At 35.4% G+C, this 22472-nt stretch overlaps 1 protein-coding gene across 6 annotated transcripts in view; it reads right to left on the reverse strand.

Annotated features, from left to right (window-relative positions):
* Positions 1-22472, reverse strand: part of SYT14 (synaptotagmin 14) — an 88493-nt gene that overhangs the window by 17636 nt on the left and 48385 nt on the right. For all 6 annotated transcript variants that reach the window (XM_036379869.1, XM_036379868.1, XM_036379867.1 and 3 more), the window contains 2 exons: positions 12449-12717; positions 10135-10584 (listed from right to left, as the gene is read on the reverse strand). In XM_036379869.1, coding sequence (XP_036235762.1) covers positions 10135-10584; positions 12449-12717 — 719 coding nt within the window. The remainder of the gene's footprint in view (positions 1-10134; positions 10585-12448; positions 12718-22472) is intronic.

A 22472-nucleotide genomic window follows, 5' to 3' on the forward strand; every position in this document is an offset into this window, starting at 1 on the left:
GCTTTTCACCTCCATACAGGTCTGCATTCAATCTGTCTGCAAAGCTATCCATAGCCCACTTTGCTACTGCTGCTTCCCTGTGGGAAACTTAAGATTCCGACCAAAAGTTACTATTTGTTTGAAATCATGTCTTTGTAAGTTTATTTTCATAAAGCTTCCCTCTCATCCTCTATAAACACTGTGTGTAATTCAACAAGCAAGGAAAAGAAGGACTAAGGTTCCATAAGAGCAAAGGCTTTTCAAGGTCAGGGAAGCACCAGAAGAGCTTAGTGAGAACTGTCACAAAACCTTCTATGTGGATTTTTAAGAAATTAGATGAACAGTCAAAGTGTTACTGATCTGCCCACAGTGCAAGAAAATGTCTCTTGAGGTTGTCTCCAGGATATTAATACTAAATCCTGACCCTTTTTTGTCAATTTAACCATAAATACATTATTAACAGTAAGCACTGAAAAAAAAATCGTGAAGTCTATTCCAAATATTTGGTTCATATATCTGTCTGTCTTACTACAGTATATAAAAAGTGTTCAGCTTTTGAATTGTCTAACACAAAGCTGTGTGCAAAGGACCTAAACCTTTCCCATATACACCACAGGATAATACTTTGTAAAAAAGTTAGTCTGATTTTATTTGATCAACACTTACAAGAATCGCTGTTTTCCACTGGATTGTAAAAGTAGTATGTGTCATATTCTACAAAAACTTAATTACTAATTCTCCAAACTATTGTCCTTGATGACTTCTTTGCATATATTATCTGGGGAAGAGACATTACTTCTTAATAAATGTATAATAAAAAGCATTCCCATTAGGCAGCCTTTGTATTTCCTATGTTCACATTGTACAAAAGTTGGCAATCAAAAAAAGAACACTCTTTTTTCCCCCTCATACCACATGAGGGGACATGAACACATAGAATGCATGATGTCAGACTTCAGACCCTGAGAAGCATTTTCAGTAGTGTTTTTCTCTCCCCTCTAACAACATAGAGAATCATCTATTTGCATCCATGGTAATGTATGTAAAACGTATTTATTTGTCTTCCTTCCCCACAATTCCATGGAAACACAGTATTTGTTACTTACATATTCATTTCCTACTGTTATTTTTCTATACCCTGAAGTTCTGCTTATAAACTCTGCTCTTAAGCCAACTGGAGTTAATGACAGGGAATAATGTGGCCATGCTCTCAAGGCAGTTAAAAGTTCATTTTCCTCAATGCACAGGTTACAATGTAATCTCTGTGGGCTTACGCAACAAGAGCATCTGACTCTTTTGGCTTTTCAAAATATACACAGAAGAGATGAAACCTTGCTGACAATCCTTCAGCAACAATAATCTGATTCACAGCATGTTACTTGTCTAAATGTCTCTCTCCAATTTTAAATGTTAAAGTTATACCACTAATCTCAAAGAACTTTTCTGCACAATACTTTTTCTACTTCTAGATCAATACAACTGAGAGGTTAGGGAAGAAAATGTGAATTCTAGCAGGCAAAGGGGGGCCCTCAATGCAGGTCTCCAACACTTTTTAGATGACAGTATTCATCTCTCTCAATCCCCACCCTAGGGTTGAACCCTGAAGCTCCCATTCCCTTCTGAGCTTGCTGAGGTGAGGAGAGCACCCAAGCCCCACAGGGGCTCCAGACCAGCTCTCAAGAGGAGAAAACCAAACCTAGGGGCTCCACATCCTTCATTAGTGGCTTCAGAACCACAGACCTCACACATTCCAAACCTAAAATGCTGTTGAAAAAATTTTGAGATCATTCCTGGGAAAGAGAACTTAAATGACCTGATGAACTCAGCCCTGAAAATGGAGGGATGCAAAATAATTAGGAATCTCAAAGTTTAAAGCCAGATGTCCTGTACTGTAAAATTAGGAGAACACACAGCTACCAGTATTTTGCTTTAACTTTTTAACCTGAACTTGCAAACATCGAAACATATCGTTTTAAGCATCTCACAAAGATTCAAGTTTAGGAAAGTATCATTATCTATGACAGGTAATTATTTGGGTTTTTGCTTAATAGCTTCCTTGAAGCATGTTCCAATTAAGTATAATGTGCATTTTTATTCATGTACTTAACACTTTACAGCATTACTAAGTCAACTTAAATCACAAACATGAAACTTAATAGTCTAATAATCTTTCCATTAGACAACTTGATCTTAGGGAAAAAAACCCATTCATTTTGGGTAAAATGGCATGCTTTAAATATTACCAGGACTTCCTAGTTAAAAATTCCAATTTTAGCAAATAAATCCACTCAACATCAATGGTATTCACATCAAATATGGATTGTTTTGATTATTAAATACTATTAATGTAGTTGAAAATCAGGTTATCTGAAATGATAATATTCCCATTTCTCATCAAAAGCTTCTGCTGTATCCCATTTTTTACTCCCAAGAGAGAAAAACTTCTGGATGCAGGCCACATCATTTTCACACAGATGAAACACTGAAAAACTGAGATCAAATTAAAATTCTTTGATTCACTACATTCAAAGTTCTAAAACCTTAAAAATTCTATACACAGCTTTAATTTACCATAGACACTACAACAAACTTCCTAAGATACATTATGATAATACAGAAATTTTAATTTCAAAAAAATTGAAAATAATTAGTCAAAAAAAAATTAAAATCTTTGTGGGATTTCTAGTAAGAATACTGTATTGATAAAAAAGGCTTGGTTTCAAATTTAAGATACTATAATTTAGCAGTAATATTAAAATAACAAAATTAAATATACATATTCTTAATAATGACAAATCAACACTCAACTTTTCTGAAAGATTTTGAACAGGTTTGAGAGATTTCTGTGTTGTTTTTCCTCTCTCATGAGAATTTGCTGTTAGTACTTTGTGCCTAAATTTTTTTTTAAATTAGCAGCTCTGCAGAACAAAACATTAATTTTTCTACTGAAAGGGAAACATTTAAAGTTTTCTGTAACTTCTATTAGTCTGTACTGAAATAACACCCTTGGCAGATGACAAAAGGTCACCTGGTTGTTCCATAGACATAATGGGCTTGAAATTTGCAGAGCAAACCCAAGCAGCAGTTGGAGGAGGCAGTTGGAAACGAACCTACAATGGAATTTACAGCATTTGCAAAAGTACTGTTTTTACACTGCAGAAGTCTAGCAGCTTTTTATACAGGGGAGGAAAAGAGGCAAGAGGCCTTTTATTATCCAATTCTGTTTTCTGTGATAAGACAGGTACATAAAGAAACACTCAAGCACTAAAAGCTGTTAGGTATTTGTGTTAGCAATTTAGGTAAGAACATCTGACACAAAATGCAGACATTTTACCTGCATTCCTGATGAAGCTACACTAACAGCTCCCACCCAGATCCACTCACACATCCCCCCTCTCTTTACTCCCAGTCAAATATGTAAGAGCATGGAGATGTTACTGTAGGACAGCTTCCAACACCACAGACTTCTTTAAATGACAATGCTCTGTCCAGCTGGATTGAGTCTATGCTCATTGGGGAGATCAATAGCAAATAATTTCATTTTTCTCTTGATTACACCCTTTCAGTCTGGGAAAAGAGAACGATTCAGCAATCAAACAGTAAGCACAATTTATGAGTAGTCAATCTATGGATAAGTATTTGATTGCATAAACATATATGCAATTATTTTTTCACAATGAACAAACCCATATCATTAACTGTACATTTAGAATGTATTTGTCAGGTAAACTCTTTGTGATTAACAATTGCTAGTGGTGCCCTTTTGATTTGCTGAGGTCGTGTTTAATCTCATGATCAGAGGACCACCAGGTGTTTCCAGTCAGAAGGGATCTGCTTCAGTTCTTAGAGCTATCCTACACAAAAAAAAAAAAAAAAAAAAGAAAGGGAAAAGATAAACTGGATTCTCCTGGGGCCAGCTGACAGCTGATTAAGCCCAACAGAAAGACAGGAGTTGTGAAAGATTCAGCTGAAGGTCAAATGATATAAAGGGCAAACCTGACAAGAGGCTGAAACACTTCGACTAAAAGGATCCCTTGCTAGGGGCACCCTGTGAACAGAAATGCTTATCTGATACCAAATACAGGCTGCTTGAATATACAAAAGAAGTGATTACCTGAAGATCCTCAAGTCTGAAATGAATAATGATAATGAAGAAGATTTATGTTATACTGTAAAGCCCACCAGACTAATACGAAGAATCATCCAGCAAATAAATCAAAAACTAATTCAAAAGTTCCACAATGACATGCATTATGAATTTGCAGACTAGGTGACTTCATCTGTTCTTGCAAAATCTCTGATTAGGACTTCCCTCAATGGAAATAAATTGAAGGAAAATGGTGCACATGCATTTGCTGAAGGGTGCTCAAAATGGCCAACAGAACCAATTCTGTGTTTTGATCCTTCCTAGTTTTCTTGACAGACACTTACAAATGTGAGAAGATATTTCTGTGTACATATATATGCAAATAAGAAGAGTCAAAATTATAGGAAAACAAAATATTTTGGAAATTCAGCATCTCAGGAGAACCAGAGGATTTCACTGGGGTTGGTAAGTTAAAAAATGAACCTCCACTGAAAGAGCTGCTTGAGAAATGTTAAGCAGAAGCTCATAGTCTTCAAAAGTGAAAATGTCATACAAGGGACAACCCTGACAATCTTTACTTTTACGTTCTAAACTTTCACTTCTGGGAAATGTACAGTATGATTATTTTCTTTACTGCTCTTAGAAATCACAGTCCAGGTTGGGAGACCATACTTTTACTACAGAGAATGATATAATCTCACAGTTACCTCACTTTTTTAGCTTTATGTATTGATAAGGTTTCTCTATTTTATTTTTTAAAGATGATCAAAACGAGACATAGAATCCTAGACAATATGTTTGCCACTGATGGACTGGCTTTTCTGATTAACTCACAATAATCCTCTTGAGCAATACTCTTAATCTAGAACAGTCATTCACAGCCTGTCATTTGACTGGAGGCACTTTAGAGGCTGAAAAGCATCATCGTACATTCAGAATAGTAATACCACACCTGAAATATAGCTTCCATAATTTGCAAATATCAAAGACTCTAGGGACCAAACTGAGTAAGTAACATCTTTGAAGCAACTCATTAACTGAAGGCAAAGCATGCCTGTTTTTAAATTGCTATTTTACTCTGTGTGACCAAGTGATGATTTTGACGTCTAGACGAAATTCTTTACATTGCTGACTTCCAAAAATTCTCTCAGTATCCTGCATTCAGGGTTATGGTAACAGATCTGGCTACCCATGGAGGAACTTGCTTCCCATCTGTATCAGCAAGGGAGTTGAAAGTCAATGTTTTTTACCCCCAGCCACAACACCAAGAAGAAAATGACTGCTGCTTGCTGGTACTGCCATGTTATGTTACACGAGCAGCCAAACACAGAGAGAATGCTTTGTTTGCCAAGTGCTGCCAAGTTCTCCTGCAGCCTCACTAACATTATCACCATCCTCCAATCACCTAATAACTTTCTTCAAACTTACAGCAAGAGTCATCTTTCTTATTGCATCAAAGGATCAATTCTGATTTTCTGTGTATTACTACCACTCACTCAGATGAATTGAGTGAGTTATTCCTGAGATAAAATGTGCTCAGGGTTTAAATACAATTGCCCCTCACTTTGATAGATATAATTTATGCAAGCTGACCAAGACCATTTATATATTATCACATAGGAAGTCTTCATTTTAGATAGAATTCCAGTTAAAATACTAAGAACAAAATATTTTGTCTTTTTGTTTCTTCCCTAGAAAAGTGTTAGTAATTTTTCTTCTTAGCAGCCTAAAGTATCATACTGGTATCTAATAAAGCTGTTTATACATATGAATTTTAGTATTTAGCCTTCCAAATACAATCCTGGATAGATCATGCCATAAGAACACAGTAGTAAGGTGACTAGTAGTGACTCTTCTACTTTGTTTGCACAAAACCTGACAGCTTGACTCTAAAATGGACAAGAAGACCCAAAAAAGAAATGCCACTCTGAAAGCCTTTATTTCTGCAAAGTTTATGAACTCATAAACATTACAAGGAATACTCAAGACATGCCCCACATAAAGGCCAACATGAAATAAAGGCCTTTTATTTCATGTTGGCCTTTAGGTGTGGCATGTCACTGCACACTAAATGATTAACCACTCTCCTCATAGTGGAGTGCATGTGTGTGTGTGCAAGAGTGAGCATTTTTATACACCGCATACATAATTGCCATCACTAATTAAAATAATTATCCAGACACTCTGGATCTTTATAGTAAAGATGTACAAAATAATATTTTAAATACTTATGACTGCCTTCACCGTTGGTTCTTTCTTATGAGGATTACACTGGTAGTTCAAGATGTTAGAAATTGAGAACGTTACAGAAAGAAAGAAAAATAAATTGAATTCTTCCCAGCAAACACCTTGTAATTTGATTATACATAATGAATGATTACTAGATTTTCTTAGCAGCAAGAGGTATCTTTCGGTCACCCAAACAGCACTTCCCAAATCAATCACAAAATAAAAACCATGATTGATTGATTGTTGTTATTCTACACCAAAAAAGCAACCTCTGGGATGGTGAAGTGGATTACCATGTTTGTTTGATCTTTTCCAAACAGATTTCACTCAATAAACTACTTATATGTTTTTATAATCGCATCATACTAGAGGCTGTTTTTCACTGTCAGGAAAATTTCTCTGGGTGAGAACGAAGAGTAACTAAAAACAGGTCCACAGGGATTTCCTGAAGAGGAATAAACAGCTTTTCTAAACTCCAAGATGGGTGAAGAAAAATTTGTCTTCTGCTGTACTAAAGGGAAAATTTCTCTGAAAGCATTGACAAATATCTTCCTACACAAACTATACTCTGACAAAACCATAATTTTGTCACCCCTGAATTACACCCCTGAATATTAAACATTTGATGCAATGGACAATTTCTATTAAATCTGAAAGGGACACAGTCTCAGATAACAGTGACAACTGCATTCTGCCCAACTCATATTGGTTTCACTGCTTCCTCCTCATTTGCCCTGAACTTGGGAGAAAATGTGTGATAAATAAGGAGGCTGAGGAGGAATTCCCTGTTACGTGGGAGAACTGCAGCAGCACAGGGCTGTTAAAGACAAATGGCAACAGGACTAGCGGATAATAGCTGCTAATGCAAGGCATTATACACAATGTGGGAAGGAGAGAAATGAGGTGAAATCTTGAGTGAAAATGATATTTTGTGAATATCTTTGTAAATTTGAAGCCATGAAACCTATTTAAGGAACATACTAGTATCATGTCTTCACCATGACATTCATTTGTTGACACTTTAACAATAACCAGAGACTTGCAGGCCCCACTCATGTCAACCTGTCACTATGTTTGAAAGGCACTGGACTTGCTGATCTACTTTTAGCCAGATTCCCTTGTGTACAGCTTTAAGGTATCACTGAAAAGATACTGAACTTCACGGGATACAAACTGTTCTTATACAATCAGAAGGCATATGATTAGCTAATAAAATGCATTAATATAATATCAGGCACAGACAGAAGGAAATAAAATACATTTCTGCAGAAGAGATTAACATAGATATTTCAATGGATTAGGAAGTTTCAGTGACAGAAGGTATATTTAATATATAAAATCCATATAATGAGAAGCAGTTGAAAAAATAGGACACCTGTCATGTGTCCAAGAAATATCTTCATAAAAAAGCTGTCACATATAAACACTTCTCAGCAACAAAACCCTCTGCAACTGAACAAGGCAAATTTAATTCTGAATGTAGAATGTGCCTCAGCATGGATCTTATAATTACTAATATCCTTGAGCAACTGGATATCTCCAAATTCAAACAGCACTTACCTTTTCCAGTTAAATAACTCCTTCCTGACATTTATGATTAATTGTACATAAAGGCTGTTGGTTTATTCTAGCAAAAGGACAGTTAAAAAGGAATACAATCAATGTGTATAAATATACCCAGAGGCAAACACCTGAGAAGGGTAGGAACTAATTAAGCTCAAGGCCAATGCTGGCAGAAGAACAAATGGTAATAACTTGGCCATGAAGAAATTCAGGTTGCAAACAAAACAACCTAATGTTTTCAGATGAAAATTCACAATTTTGTGATCAAGATGACCTGGCTGTTTTGAGTAACCAGGGCTTGAGCTCAAGAGCCCAAGGACGCCTCTCACTTCCAGTTATACATCCTAAAAACAAAATGAATTTTAACACTCTTGCAAAACAAATAGATAAATCCTGCAACAATCCTTAACAAATAGTTAAATCCTGCAATAAATCTGCTTACTGAAAAAATATTATATTGGCTATAAATTATAAGATAAAAATACCTATAAACTCAGAATCAATAATTAATTATAAAAATTAATCAATTCCCAAAGGTTTAAAACCTGATTTGTGTAGTTCCAGAAGACTATGGCTCCTCATTCAAGCTATCGTGACTCTGAAGGATCCTCTCCAGCAACAGGTAGAGCTGCTTAAATCCTGTTACAACAACAAACTCTGAAAGATCCCTTCGCTTTCTACCAATATTCCTTATTCTTGTTCCAGCCCCCAGACACTGAGGGGCATGCCTTACCATACCAGAACATAAGGAATAAGCTATCATTTTTCATGTCTTATGGAACTTGTTTCTATCTTGCCTATCACAAAACCTCAAGAAAATAATACTGAAGAATAACCAGTGTGCATGTGGGATACGCCAATCAACCACATACATGGCCCATTCACTGCCTTTTTCCACTTATTTTAGTAAATTTTATACACAAACCGATGGAAAACACACAAATTAAGCAAGTACCTTTAGAATATTCAGTGTTTTGGGTCATGGGGTGCTTTTTTCCAAGCTGTGAAATTAGCAAACATTTCACTAAGAAAGTTTGGTCTAGAGAGGTGAACCATTTCACCTTAGATTAGATTGATTTGTGCTTCTTAAGGAACCATGAAGAATCTGCTCTACTGTCAGTTGATCCTCCACAATATCCATGATTTAACTTCAGCTTTTACTAATAAATATATTTTCAGTCATTAAATACAACAGCCTTTTATTTTGAGTCTTTGGCAATATTCATGTTCACCAGAAATGCCATTTCAACTGATCCCAACTTTTTTTTCAAAATGCAGATCAAATTAATTGCTTTCCTTCACCTAAAAAATATTTCCCTTTCTTTCCTTTCTCCCCCTCTTTTTCTTTTATTGATTGTTAAAAAAACCCCAAACCACAAAATACATACAATGACCAAATATGGATGGTCCTTGATAATCGTCTTTTTTTTTCCCCCAAAATATATCTGTAATATAGCACACATGCAACTCTTAAGCAAGGAACACCAAAGCACTCCTAGTCCAGGATGCCCAGACCACATCATGACAAACATTCTCATTCTGGACAAAAGCATAGTTAAATTCTTAAAAAAGAAGATGGTGATCACTGCCAATTTAGTGATCTTCTGTGTTTATTGATAATGATACCTATGTTAATTGTTGCTTTGCTTTATTAGAAATATTATTTGGGGGACAAATAATTTTGTTCATCAGATAGGTAGGGTTTTTTCAGAAAAAATTCTTTTGTATTTCAACTACTTTTCACTTCAGACTGAACCAGAAATCAATTCTTCACAAGGTTCTAATGTGAAGTTATTAAAAATTGCTTTATACTCTCAAAATTCTTCTTTCCTATCTTTCTTTCTTTCAAGGAAAATATCGATTTTCAACCAAGACTTAATAGCAACAGATGGAGGACATTCACTAGTATAGCTTCTTTTTTTTTCCATTCTACTGTGTTTTTCTTTTTAAACTGAAGTGCTGCAAGTGGTAAAGATAATACTATTACATACATGTATATATCTATATGTGAGGAAACATACATTCACCATTATATCATTATTTATGGACTGGAAATTTCCAAGTAATTAAAAGGAAAAATAGGACCAGCTTTTGCAGGTGGAAAGTGGATGTACTTACAGAAGCTCTAAGGAAATTTTCATTGTGCTAATGCAGTGCTATGATTGTTCAAAAAACTGAGTGGATGCGATGACTCTATAAATACACGCATTATTCTTATTCAGAATTCAGGACACTGTATCTCACTACATTCTTATTCTGCCTCATTTAATACTTACAGGCAGACTGTAAGAAGGTTCCAGTATCACTGGCACTGACATCTTCCCTTGAAGATTCAATTTTGTCAAGTAAAAAATCTTTTCTCCCACAATCCTCTCCTTTTTCATGCGCCGTACGCTGTACAGTCGAAAGCGAACCGCATAATTCCCAATCATCTCCGACTCGACATGATTAAATTTGAATGTCTCTGTGAAGACAGGGCACGGTCCCCGCTGGATGCTGGTTTTTGCTCTCTGCTTCTTTATAGGGAGAAGAACTAGGTGTACTTGCCACGAGCTTCCACCTGTCCTGCTGTATGTTGGAATGTCTGTGACAGCTGTCACTGTCACCAAAAGCTTCTGTTCCTGTGAGTCATAGTCAAAAGTCACATCCAATGTGCCATATTTAGCTACTGGCTCAGGATCAAAAGGTTTAGGAAGCTGTGAAGATGATCCTCGAGCTGACATATCCTGAAGAAGAAGAGAAAAAAAGCCATTTATTTATTTATTTATTGTATTCTATTATTGAATCTGGCATGGAAATTATGGTTTACTCCTGACAATATGAAGCCACTATGATCTTTTTGTTCATTTCCTAAACAAGGTTATTAAGCACTGAAAGCCCAAGGAGATGGCTGGCTGGCAGTCAAGATGAAATCAAGACTTTACCTGGCCAATACCACCAAAAGCCAGGAGCCAATCAGTCTGAACTGATTGAGTTAAGCTGTAATGATCTCCTTCTGTGCCTCACATGTTAAAAAGTATATACATTTTTTACAAGATAAAACCACCTTATTTCATGTACTTCACACATGCATTTTGAAGTTCACCTATTACACTGCTTGAAGAGACAGCTAATGATTGAGAGCACAGTGAGATGCCAGCAAAGAACACAGGAATTACAAACCTTACACACACAGCTCCTGTTGCAGTCCGCAAGAGTTATATGAATATGCCAAAAAATTATAATAGAAACATAAAATCACAGAAAATTTTGAGTTGGAAGGGACCTTAAGTATCTTTTAGTTCCAATCCCTCTGCTATGGCCAAGAATGTCACTCTCAAGGCTTTATTCATGTAATTTTACCAGAACTGTAGAAGATGTATCTGTTTTGAATTCATCTTCTGAACTCTCTGTAAACCATATTCAATCCCAAAATTGTATTTTAAACTTAAAATTCAGACGGTTTATTGTCACTTCAAATTTCGAATAAAATACTGATCCCCTATAAAGTTACAACAGCCAGTTTGATAGGGATACTGAAACAGAAAATATTTACAAGTACAGGTCAACCCACTGCTCATACAATAAATTATTCCAAGTATGTAAACAAAGGTATTTCAAGTGTGTCTTCACATTATCTAAGATAAGCTTGTTTACATGAACAAATAGATGCCAAGACAAAGCCTTCTGAGCTAAGAAATGTTCTTATTTTAACCTGGCTGCCAGATAGCTGTGGGAATGCATTCCTCTAAAGGCTTCACTCCTGAAGCTTTGAGTGGCTATAAAAAAACATTGGCAGCATTCTCAGTTCTTACTGAATATGCTTACATTAACGACTGGAGTGACACAAAATGGGAAGGGCTTGCAGCTGGGCCTTCCAGACCCTGCATCAACACCCCAGGTACACATCATCAATTACCAACAGAGCTGCTTAGACAGAAACATCAGGGCTAAGCTCTAACATTCACTTCAAAACTTCTGGTAGCAACAAAAGACAATTTTGTAGCAAAAGAGCTTCTTCTGCACATGGCATCACTAATTAGACTTCACCCATAGATGTCAGTGCAGTAACTGGTTATTAAAAGCATTTCAATGAAATACGCATCAAAAAAGTTGGTTTCTTCATAGAAAAAAAAATACATATATATCATTACAATCTATAGCACAGAAATAGGAACCTTAAGCGGGCCAAATCACTATATAGCATCAACAATTGAAAAAAAAGACCTTTGTAATTTTTTTTTTCTCATAAAATTTATTTTACATTATGGGGTGTTCAGTTTGAAAAAGCATTAACAGAACTTTTATTTGGGTTGTCTGAAAAATCATGTGGAAGAATTTCAACTATAGTCTTTACAGTGTGATGAAATTTTCTGACTGGTTTAAAATGGTTTAAAAAATAATTCACTCTTACAAGGAGCTGGTTTGAAAGCTAAGGTGCCACAAAGGCAACTACAGCAATCTGACCAACCTGAAATCCTACTGTCCTATTTTCTGACAAACTACTTTTTTTTTTTAAATGAAATGAGCAGGAGTATTAGTGCCTGTATAACTGTGCATTGATCTTTCGATTAAAGAAGTGCTTCACCATGCTCAACTGTTTTCATTTACCTCTGGACTAAGAACCGCTGTGCTGTCACTGGGAACATCCTCTTCGTACCCTTTGTTATGAAAGCTTTCTATTTCGTGTCCCGTGCTTCCCTCACTTGGGCACTTATACGAACACCTTGGGCTGTTGCTGCACTGGGAATATTCACATTTGCTGTCTCCAACTTCGGAAGGCGTACAGGAAAGATGAGGGGAGCCACTGTCATCCTGGTAGGGAGGCGGCTGCAGTTCATCCAGCGGGGGTGTTCTTCTCATCCTCTGAATGCAGTTCGCTGAGAAGAAGTGAAAATGCTTTGCTTACTTTCTGATTGTTCACTGTTCAAACAGTTCTGTGGAAAATGTAAATCTAAATGTCCAGACAGAGAATTTAAAAATCTATGTATGGCTTTTTTTTTAAACTTTATATTTCAAATCAGATGAAAAATACTACTGAAAAAAAAATTTTGTTCAAAACGGAAATGAATGATCTCTCAGATGAAATAAATTTAGATAAAAGCAAAGTTTTAAGTGTATAATCAGAATAGGTTGTGCAAACCACATGTAAATAAATATAGCATGGATATGACATGACAAAAATTCAAGGCTTGAATTTCAGGGATGCTTACCTTGCAAAAACCTTTGGATATCTTAATTCAGATTCTGTGCAGATGGAATGTAGGCCAATTATGGAAACAAAATGCACTCCCTAAAGCCACGATATCAAGCTGATTACCTCCCATGCAGTTGCCCACCAGGGAGATACTAAATTAAACTCTGAAGACAAGTAAGGTACTAAAAAAGACAACCTTTCACACAAATGAACTCTGCTCACCAATGAATTTAAAATGTGAAGCAGTGTCTCAGATTCCTTATTACTTGTTAAGAACAACTAAAGGGTACGTATCCAGTGTCTGGAAGTTACATACTACCTCTAGTCACTAAAGACAGTGGAAAAAGGGTCATGAACAATCTTGTGCTTGGGATGAATACTTGATGCTGACCATCTTTGCTTTTCACACTAGATAGATAGATAGATAGATAGATAGATAGATAGATAGATAGATAGATAGATAGATAGATAGATACAAATGTGGTTATACATCTCAGAAATTAAACCTGATGCATGGCTACAGACACAGAAACTTAATTCAAAATAATTACATTTCAATTTTTTATCTCATATTTTACTATGCAGCATTACACAGTTGAATAGAATTGGGAAAAGACAGCAAGGTGTGCAGCAGCTGAAATTAAAGGAATATCAAGGACAGATAAAGAACTGTCTCAGATTTTGTTTACATTTTCTGTAGAGGTTTCAATGAAGATTTCAATGCCCCTGACATAAAGAATTACCTTATACATAAAAATTTCAAAGCAAAAATGTTTTCTGGTGTCAAACATACCATTTCATGCACAGAAAAACCTACCAAACAATCAAGTTAAAGAAAGTATTAACTGGGGAATGCAGGGCTCTTCTCTATTTCAACAGCTCCTAAAAGAACCATAGCAAAAAAGTAATTAAAACACTCCCACAAGATGAAACCACTGTCAGGAACCCTCTCATCTCTGATAAACCCATCAGAGCCAGCCTGCCATTCAGAGTGATTCCAAAATACTGTTCCAGAACTCCTGCAAAAGGTTTTCTGCTATTAGTGAGCCAGTGCTACTAGCTCTTGAAATTCCAGTCCCCCAGGGCTGGAAAACAAAACAGACAGCAGGGAATTCTATACTTGAATTGTAGTCATCTGTCTAGCAGATAAACATGAAACTTCACCTATGAATATTAGACAACTCATGCCCATGAAACTACATAGACATAGAATCTAAGATGATATTTTAATCATAATAAAATAAAGATGTGCATAATTTGACTGCCTATACCATGAAAACTGGACTTTCTTGTCATAATCTATATCATTAAATATTCTAGAAAATTCAGAAAAATAGCATTTCTTCTCGTTGTTGCCAAAAAGCAACAAACAGCATTAAATGAGACAGTAACTACTTGGCAGCCCTGAGTTTCTTTCTGTTCACTTGTCATCAAGTCTGACAAGAATTTTTAACACCCAGCTTTTCCATAATCTAATGAAATGAAAGTGTGTCCAGGTAGTTATCAACACTATTATTGTCTTACATGAGTAAATAAATGACTGTGTGACTCACTTTTTTCACTTTGATGAACTCCATTATATGTCCCTATGGGAAAATTGTACAGGCTGTGTGACAGAAAAGGTGCTTTTAATGTAGGCATGGAAGAAGTGAAGACAAAATTCTTATTAACCAGCTACGATTCAAAAATCTCAGAAAAAGCTAAAACACTGGGGCAGGTTTCAACTACATATTTTTCAAATTTCAGTTTACCAAACTTAAATTGCATGTAAATTCTTAAAACAAGTATCTGGGATTAAAAATCTAGAGACACCTCTGTCTAGAGAGTTATAAACTGGTTTTGAACAACAGCTTTCTGAACAAAAAAAGATATGAAAGTTTGCAAATTAATTCTCAAGGTGAAACTGTCTCATTTTAATTTCCCCCTCCCCACAGTAAATGATGCAATAAAATGAAATTTTTTTGTCACGGTTCTTTGAAAACCATGAAGATTTGAATTCCATCGAGACATTCTAATGACTGATGATATCAAAGCCAAGTGATATCACAGACAGTAGTGAATACAGCAATACTAAATATCTGATCCTGGGTATTTTCCTTAAAAATTACTTAGAAGTAGTGACAACCTGTCTAAAAAAATTTTGCATATGTTTCAAAGCTTAAAGTACAAAACCACTGCTACTGCTCGCTGGCTTATCACTGATTGTATTGGAGATCATTTGGAGCTGAAAGGCACGATGATCTGAAGTGTGTGCATATTTACACATGAAACCCTTGTGTGTTACATACCTTGCACCTTTTATTTAAAGTGTAAGTTTCAGACACAGCTATGTATACTTCTGTACTGTGACAAAGCCAAAGAATATCTCCCAAAGACTACTGAATGTGGCTAATAATATCTGCTAAAGATTTACAAGCAAATGAGTACACTGAAAATATGAAATTAATCATTGCATTGCTTCCATGCAATTTTCAAATCACATAGAAAATACTTTTTGTAAATTCATTTGTAAATTAAATTAATTACATTAAATAACCACATCACCTTGGACTAGATAGGGTAAAAAACAAGCCAGCATATGTCGCAAAATTGGAAGTAAGATACAATCACGGAGAAATCAAATCAGGTTTAGTCTGAGATTCCTACCAGCCAGAAAATGGCATAACAGAGAAAAGACAAATAGAAAGAAGGAAGAATGGAAAGACAGAACCATACATTCAGTTATCCACCCAAAGTATGCAAAAATACTGGGCACTCTCATGATATGAGTGAAACTAAATTTGTTTAGTAATGAGTATTTGGTAAACTCTAAATTGAGACTACAGTGTATTGGTGTCAATAGGAAGATTTGAATAAACAATTTTTAGAGGGGTAACTGCTTTAATAAAAGTTTTCATCCTCCCTCAGTTGGCTCGGAAAACAGCCACTTAATGGTGATAGTAAGGACCTTGCTTAATAGCTGAAGAAATCAGAACCATAAATGAAATACCTGACAAACCTGAGCAATTAGCATTTTGCTGGTAGACTCAGAGATTACAGCATGTAAACTGTCACCAGCACATTTAAGTCAGAAGTAATTTACTAGTGTTTGTTAAGCAGTGAATGCTCATTTGTTTTCCTAAGCTCCTGTAGGACAGGTTGCAAGTGAAAGGGGGATGATACATACCTTGCCATCAATCTCAAGAGACTCCCAAGTTAAATCTGACACAGCAACCTAGGCCAAACTGAGCAATCCTGGAACATACAATCGGTAACTACGAGAAAGTCCAGAAAATTTTCAGTCATTTTGCTGGGCGGGAATCAAGGTTTAAAGATGCAGAAGTTTACCATAAGAAATGTTTTGGTTTTCAGTTAATACTTGAAATTCCTTCTTCCAAAGCTGCTCATTTCTTCTCTCTGTTCTTCTCTCATGGACCATGCCAGGCTGCATATCTCACCGTGCAGCTGGTGATGTCCTTTTCCCATGTTTACAGCATTTATACTTTCCTATTTTAATTATTTTTCCCAGAGGTTCACAGCAGCAGCACCAACCCAGTCCCCCTTAGCCCATATTTCCTGAGTAATTCCAAGAACACCCATCTCTTAACATGGAAAAAGAAACTACCTTTGTGCCTTTAATTCCCTGTCCCATAAGCCATCATTAACTACACTTCTGCACTTTGAGTTCCTCATGTACAGTACTTCTTTAAAAATTCACATTGTTGTGGGAGGCAACAGTATCACAATGCCCCTATTGGAATCTGGCTACCAGTTCCTTTAAAATAAATAATCACTTCATAAATCAGTAATTTTTGCAAGTCATATTTTGTAATTGTCAGAATATCTTCAAGCTCAAATGGTACCTTTCCTTTCTCTAATATATGTCTGCTCACACTCTGCTACATAATTATTTTTTTTAATCAAACGTAAATTTCAAGTTTTCAAGCCTGCAAGGGGTTCTATGTAAATGTTAAGACAATTTAAATAAAACATAAAATGAAATACATGTTTAAAAATTAAAGAAACCTTTCTTATTCTGAATGATTAAATACCCTTAGAGATTTCTGATAGGCAGCACAGACAGTCCAAATGGAATTTTCATGTTTGAACTTTTCTACCATCCAAAAATATTATGTTGACTAAATTACCCCACATTACAGGGAGTATAAATATAAACATTAAATATTGAATGAAACCTCAGGCCTCTCCTTCCTTTAAAATTAAAAGCTTACATGCATTTTTGTGAGGACAAAACCCAAATTATTTCACAGAACAACAAATTACCTTGGCATTATTCTATTTCTTTTCCAAAAGAGTGATGGCATGAATCATACTTAATGAAAAAAGGGGAATATAGGAGTGGTATGAGGTCATTGTGGACAACAGAAAAAAATTTCTTTCTTTTTGCATTTGCTTTTCTCTTGCATTTGCCACATTTTAGACTTCTATTCACAGGTGAACTATCTTCCATATTAGACAATTCACTGTAAACAAGAAAAAGTATCATATCTATTTGGCTGGGGTTTTTTTTGCCAATAATAGATAACTCTGTTTCCTAATATTTAGAAAATTCCATACACTATGAGCTTACTCCCAGACCTATGGAAATCAAAACAGCATTGCTGTCATTTACACCTGATGTCATGTGAAGCTTTTAGCACTGCATTTGCCTCAGTCTCTCAAGTGCTATTGGTCATTCATGCAATAAAAAGGTTCTTTTTTGCTTTTTAAATAAAGAAATTCAAAATGATATAATTATCTTTATGTTCAGTCCTTAAAATTTCAATTTTCTTCCACAGGAAAGGTCTAAGACCAACTGAAGCACACACAGTATTTTTTTTTACTGTGTCTGTTTACATCTTGAGCCTGTAGAATTACAGCTGTGTTTTGTTTCCCTAAAAACGAAATTTACTCTTTGCTCTCTGTACTTACTAAAGCACTTCTTATTTGTAAGAATTTATGGTCTGTTTTACAAAGCAATCCAGAAAAGCCCAGCACTAGTGAAAAAAAATCTCTTTCCAAAATTAGTGCCATTTATAACATTTTAAGTACAAATACATTATTAAAAGCATTATCGTGAACTAGCTGTCAAAGACATTCTTTTGTTTCCTTCCCAAATATTTTGGTCGTCTTTCAATGAAAATTATACATTGCCATCTATTGAATTAATTTGTTTTCAATTTAAGTATCATTCTCTGGTTCCTTATAGAGCATTGATATTAATTGGAATAGGAAGGAGTTCTGCTACCTGGTTCTGTATTTCAACTTTTCAGTTGTCCAGAATACATCTAAATAATACTTAAATTTAATGGTTCAATATTATTAATCTTTTATTGACGTGAATATCAATATATCAAGCTCCAGAATACTTTTTTTTTTAATTTTAAAACCTCTTGTTTTCTGAGACCTCATTCAGCTCTAAGCTTTTTGAAAGTTGTGATCTTAAAGAAGTGAAATTGTTTGTTTCCCCTTCCATAATTATATTTCCTTAGATAAAGCATATGCCCGTTCAGGTAGTAAAATGTATTTTCCTTTCCATTTAGATGATGGTTACACTTTTACTATTTTTATAAGCAGCCAAATTTCCTTTACACTACTTTTCAGATCGCTACGTTGACTAATTTAATAAATGAACAGGTATTCCTATGAACTTCTGCTCACTGTTTTTTCCAAGTTATCAAAATTGTTAGAAAAATATCACTTCCAAAAAGGTAATAAGTTAAATGAATTCATAGAATCTTCCCTTTATTTATTCTTCTCTATTTTAAAATATGCTAGAAGTCCTGCTTGCTGAGGGTGATTGACAACCAGCTTTGAAATCTTAGGAGTATCTTGGTGACAAGGAAATGCCTTTTATCATCTCTGTGAAAATTCTCCCAAATTCAGCTCTCTCACCAGCATTTACGGATGCTTTAGGGAAATTCAGAGCTTAACAGCTAAAAGCTTTGAAACCTCCCCCCACTATAAAGCATCCCAGGCCCTGAGAACCCCAATTTCTCACCAGTATGTGCACAGCAGCACCTCCCTCATACTTCCAGACAGAAGCAGCAGGATATGGGCTTAGGAAATATTTTCCTGTCATTGCTATACTTCTTTTGAGTACAGTTATCACCTTAAATAAAAGCTCAAATTCCAGTCCAGTTTAATTCTACTACAGCTGTGGTATTAAGCACAGGAGTTGAGCAGCAATGAAGTGCTGAAAAAGTGAAAAAGATCCCACAGAGGTCTAAAATCAATTCCCAGTGAAGTATTGTAACACACAGCTAATATTCCTGTAATGTTCCTACTTTCACTCTGTTCAGTCTCAAATGAGGAAACAAAGCATGATTAGAAAGCAAGATTAATGTGTTGTGTGGATTATTTTCTCCAGCATTTTAATGTTTTTGCAATTAATTTCAGGCATATTTGGTTTTATATTTGACAAAAATTAAAAAATACAAAGTTTTCAAAGTGACACAATACTCCCCTTTCAAGATCTTAATTAATTTACTGATATATACAAGATGTGTTTTGCAGTATATACAATACCTACAGTATTTAACTATCAGAATTCCATAATTCTTTTATCCATACTTTTATTTTAAGTAAAATAAAACTACTCTCTTATTGAGAACTCCTTCTGCAACTTAAAATGCAGTAACTTCATGGTTTCTTAAAAATACCTCTACCCTGGTAGCTGCATATTGCAATTAAAAAAAAAAAAAAAAAAAGGATGTAAAATTCCCTACCATTTAAGCTTTCTATTTACCACTAATAAATAGAAACAGATGAAAATCAACCATAAAAGATACTTTGCATAAAGAATTGCTTACAGAATAGGAACACAAAGCTTGATTCCTCTGCCTTGTTTTCACAGCATTTTTGACTGCAAAGGATTCTCTGTTGGAGTGAGTTACTAAGAAAGCAGCACTACAAGGATTATGCATAAACCATTTCAGTAGGGTTTAAATTTTCTGCCCATCTACTTCAGCTAGCTATGTGATCACAATTTGTCTATCTCATAGCTGTTAACACAGATATAAGTGAAATACATATTATGGTGGATTATGGTAGTGTTATAATATTGGAAGTTAACAGGTTTGGCATTTTATGGATGGAGAACTGAAGTACAGGGTGAAAACAAGATAATAAAGATTGCTGTGAATCTAGCTCAGAAGTGTTCCTCATCACAGAAAGCTTTCAGAGAACTGTGGAACAGAAAAACAGAAACCAAGTATTTTACAACTAGTACTCTAGACACTTCTGTTGTTTTTTGAGGGTTTGGTTTTGTTTGTTTGTTTTTTTAATTTTTATTTTTTATACTTCAGGCTTTAAAATTATTATTAATCTAAAATTCACTTGGAATTAATACCACCACCAAAATGAAAAATTGCCATAAATATAACACCATCAACATGAAAACCTCTCATACATATACCCCCACAGAATTTTCCAGTATCACTGGCTTTGCAGTGGAAGAGAAGGAACAGAAAATAAAAAATAAATCATGCAGATGGGAAAAAAGGTACAGAGAATAAGGGAAAAAAAGGGAAAAGGAAAAAGTAGTGCAATGATTCATGAAAAAAAGAGTGGTTTGTTGTCAAATAAACAAAGAAAAGAAATAAAGAGAGAAAAGTTTACTAGATCTGCATAGAAAATGAGAATGTGCAAAGAGAAATAAAGAACAGACAAGATGCAAGCTGGAATGAAAAATTACAAACAGGTAAAATAACAAAGCAAAAATGACAGAGGAAGAAAGGTGGAGGAATGGGAAAATAAAACAACATATGACATGCAAAAAAGTAGTTCAGATCTGAGAAAAAAGCAATGTCAACAGAGCAAAGAGATAAAAGAGAAAACAGTGATGTCTGATGGGTGGAAATATCCATATTTGTAGGTGAAAATCTGCACAACCTAGAGAACACAGCTAGTTACATTCCAGGAGAGGCAAGACACTTCTAACAATTAGCATTTATTTTGGCATTTATATTTTATATTTATTGTTATCTTTCCTTTCGGTGGGAAGACAGTGGTAATTATTTATTCAGATCCTAGAATTGCAAGGGACCTTGATTTCTCTTACCTATTCAGGCACTTTCTCTCCTTGACACACTGGCTCAGTGGCTTGCTCTAGTACAATGGACTGCCTTCCCTGCAGTATATTAAAGTATTTCTGGTAAAAGCATTCTAGAAATATCAGATTTTTTTTTTTTCTGTTTTGAAATGGCTCTCATAACTTTACCAAATAAAAAAGCAGCTAAAACCCAGAAAAAAAATCTATTATATCAGTTTGCAGGAGCGCCTAACAGGTCAAAAAAAAGAAGAAAATTGTCTGTGTAGGGTCAAGAACTCCTCTAAAACCTTTCAGATATTAGCATCTGTAGAAAGTTCGCTTAGGAATGGTTCTGGTATCATTTACAGAGCCAACTCTGCAGAAAAAGAAAGGCAAAATAGACACTGTGAAATCACAGGAAATGGATATGCTTCGAAACCAACATATCTTTCCTTCACACACCCAGTAAGAGGGCTAAGAATTCACAGAAAAGACACAGATTAACCAGCAGGGAGCATGTCAGTCTGTTCTGCTCACTCCAGCAAGGCCTCAAACAAGTTTCTCCAGGCATAAAGAAACACAATTATTCAAAACTAAATTTCTTGCACTTCTTTGCAGCGCTTCTGAGACCTCCTACTGTCACAGACGAGCTGCTTCACTAGGCTTACATGCAATGTATGAGGTAGGTGTTGCTATGTTTCCATAGCTGTCATACAATCCACAAAATAGGTAACTTTCTGCATTTTGACAAGACTAAATGAATATGAGTCTGGCTGGTAAAGATATTTTCATTCAGCCACAGCACCAGCCATAAGAGCTAAGCAAGAGCTTGTGAGCATGAGAAAACAGTGGCCAAGTTGCATAAGGGCTCCTGAGAGCCAGAGCACGATGCTTCAGCCCACAGCAAACAGCAGGAGGGGAGCTGCTCTTCCATGTCATCCACCCAAACAAACAGCACTGAACAATCGAGGAACAGCCATTCTCAACACACTGAACTTCCCAAAACACTATCTAGAAAATGGTGTTGACGTGGTCTTATACTCACAATAATAAACCTACTAGCCATTGGCACAGAGTAAAAATATGCCTATCCATCAAAATTTTTTTCTCATAGACCTTTCTTACACTAGGAAGAATTTATATATCTAATTTGAAATTACTGTTTGATGCTGCTTGCTGAATAAGAAACTTAAAGGTGGTGCAGAGCAGTTAATTAGTAATCAAAGTCTGACAGCTACAGCTGCAAAATGTTTGTATGATAATTTCAAAATTGAAAATTATTTATTTCACTCTACATGAAATTAGTGTAGGCTCATTAGAAAGTCAGTGATTATCCTGAAAAGTACTGCAGGAACATTTTGGTAGCTGTGGTACAGCAGCAGAAATACACAACACATTACTCCAGGCCAATTACCATCACACCCTTC

The sequence above is a fragment of the Molothrus ater genome, chromosome 3, assembly GCF_012460135.2.
Source record: "Molothrus ater isolate BHLD 08-10-18 breed brown headed cowbird chromosome 3, BPBGC_Mater_1.1, whole genome shotgun sequence".
Taxonomy (NCBI): domain Eukaryota; kingdom Metazoa; phylum Chordata; class Aves; order Passeriformes; family Icteridae; genus Molothrus; species Molothrus ater.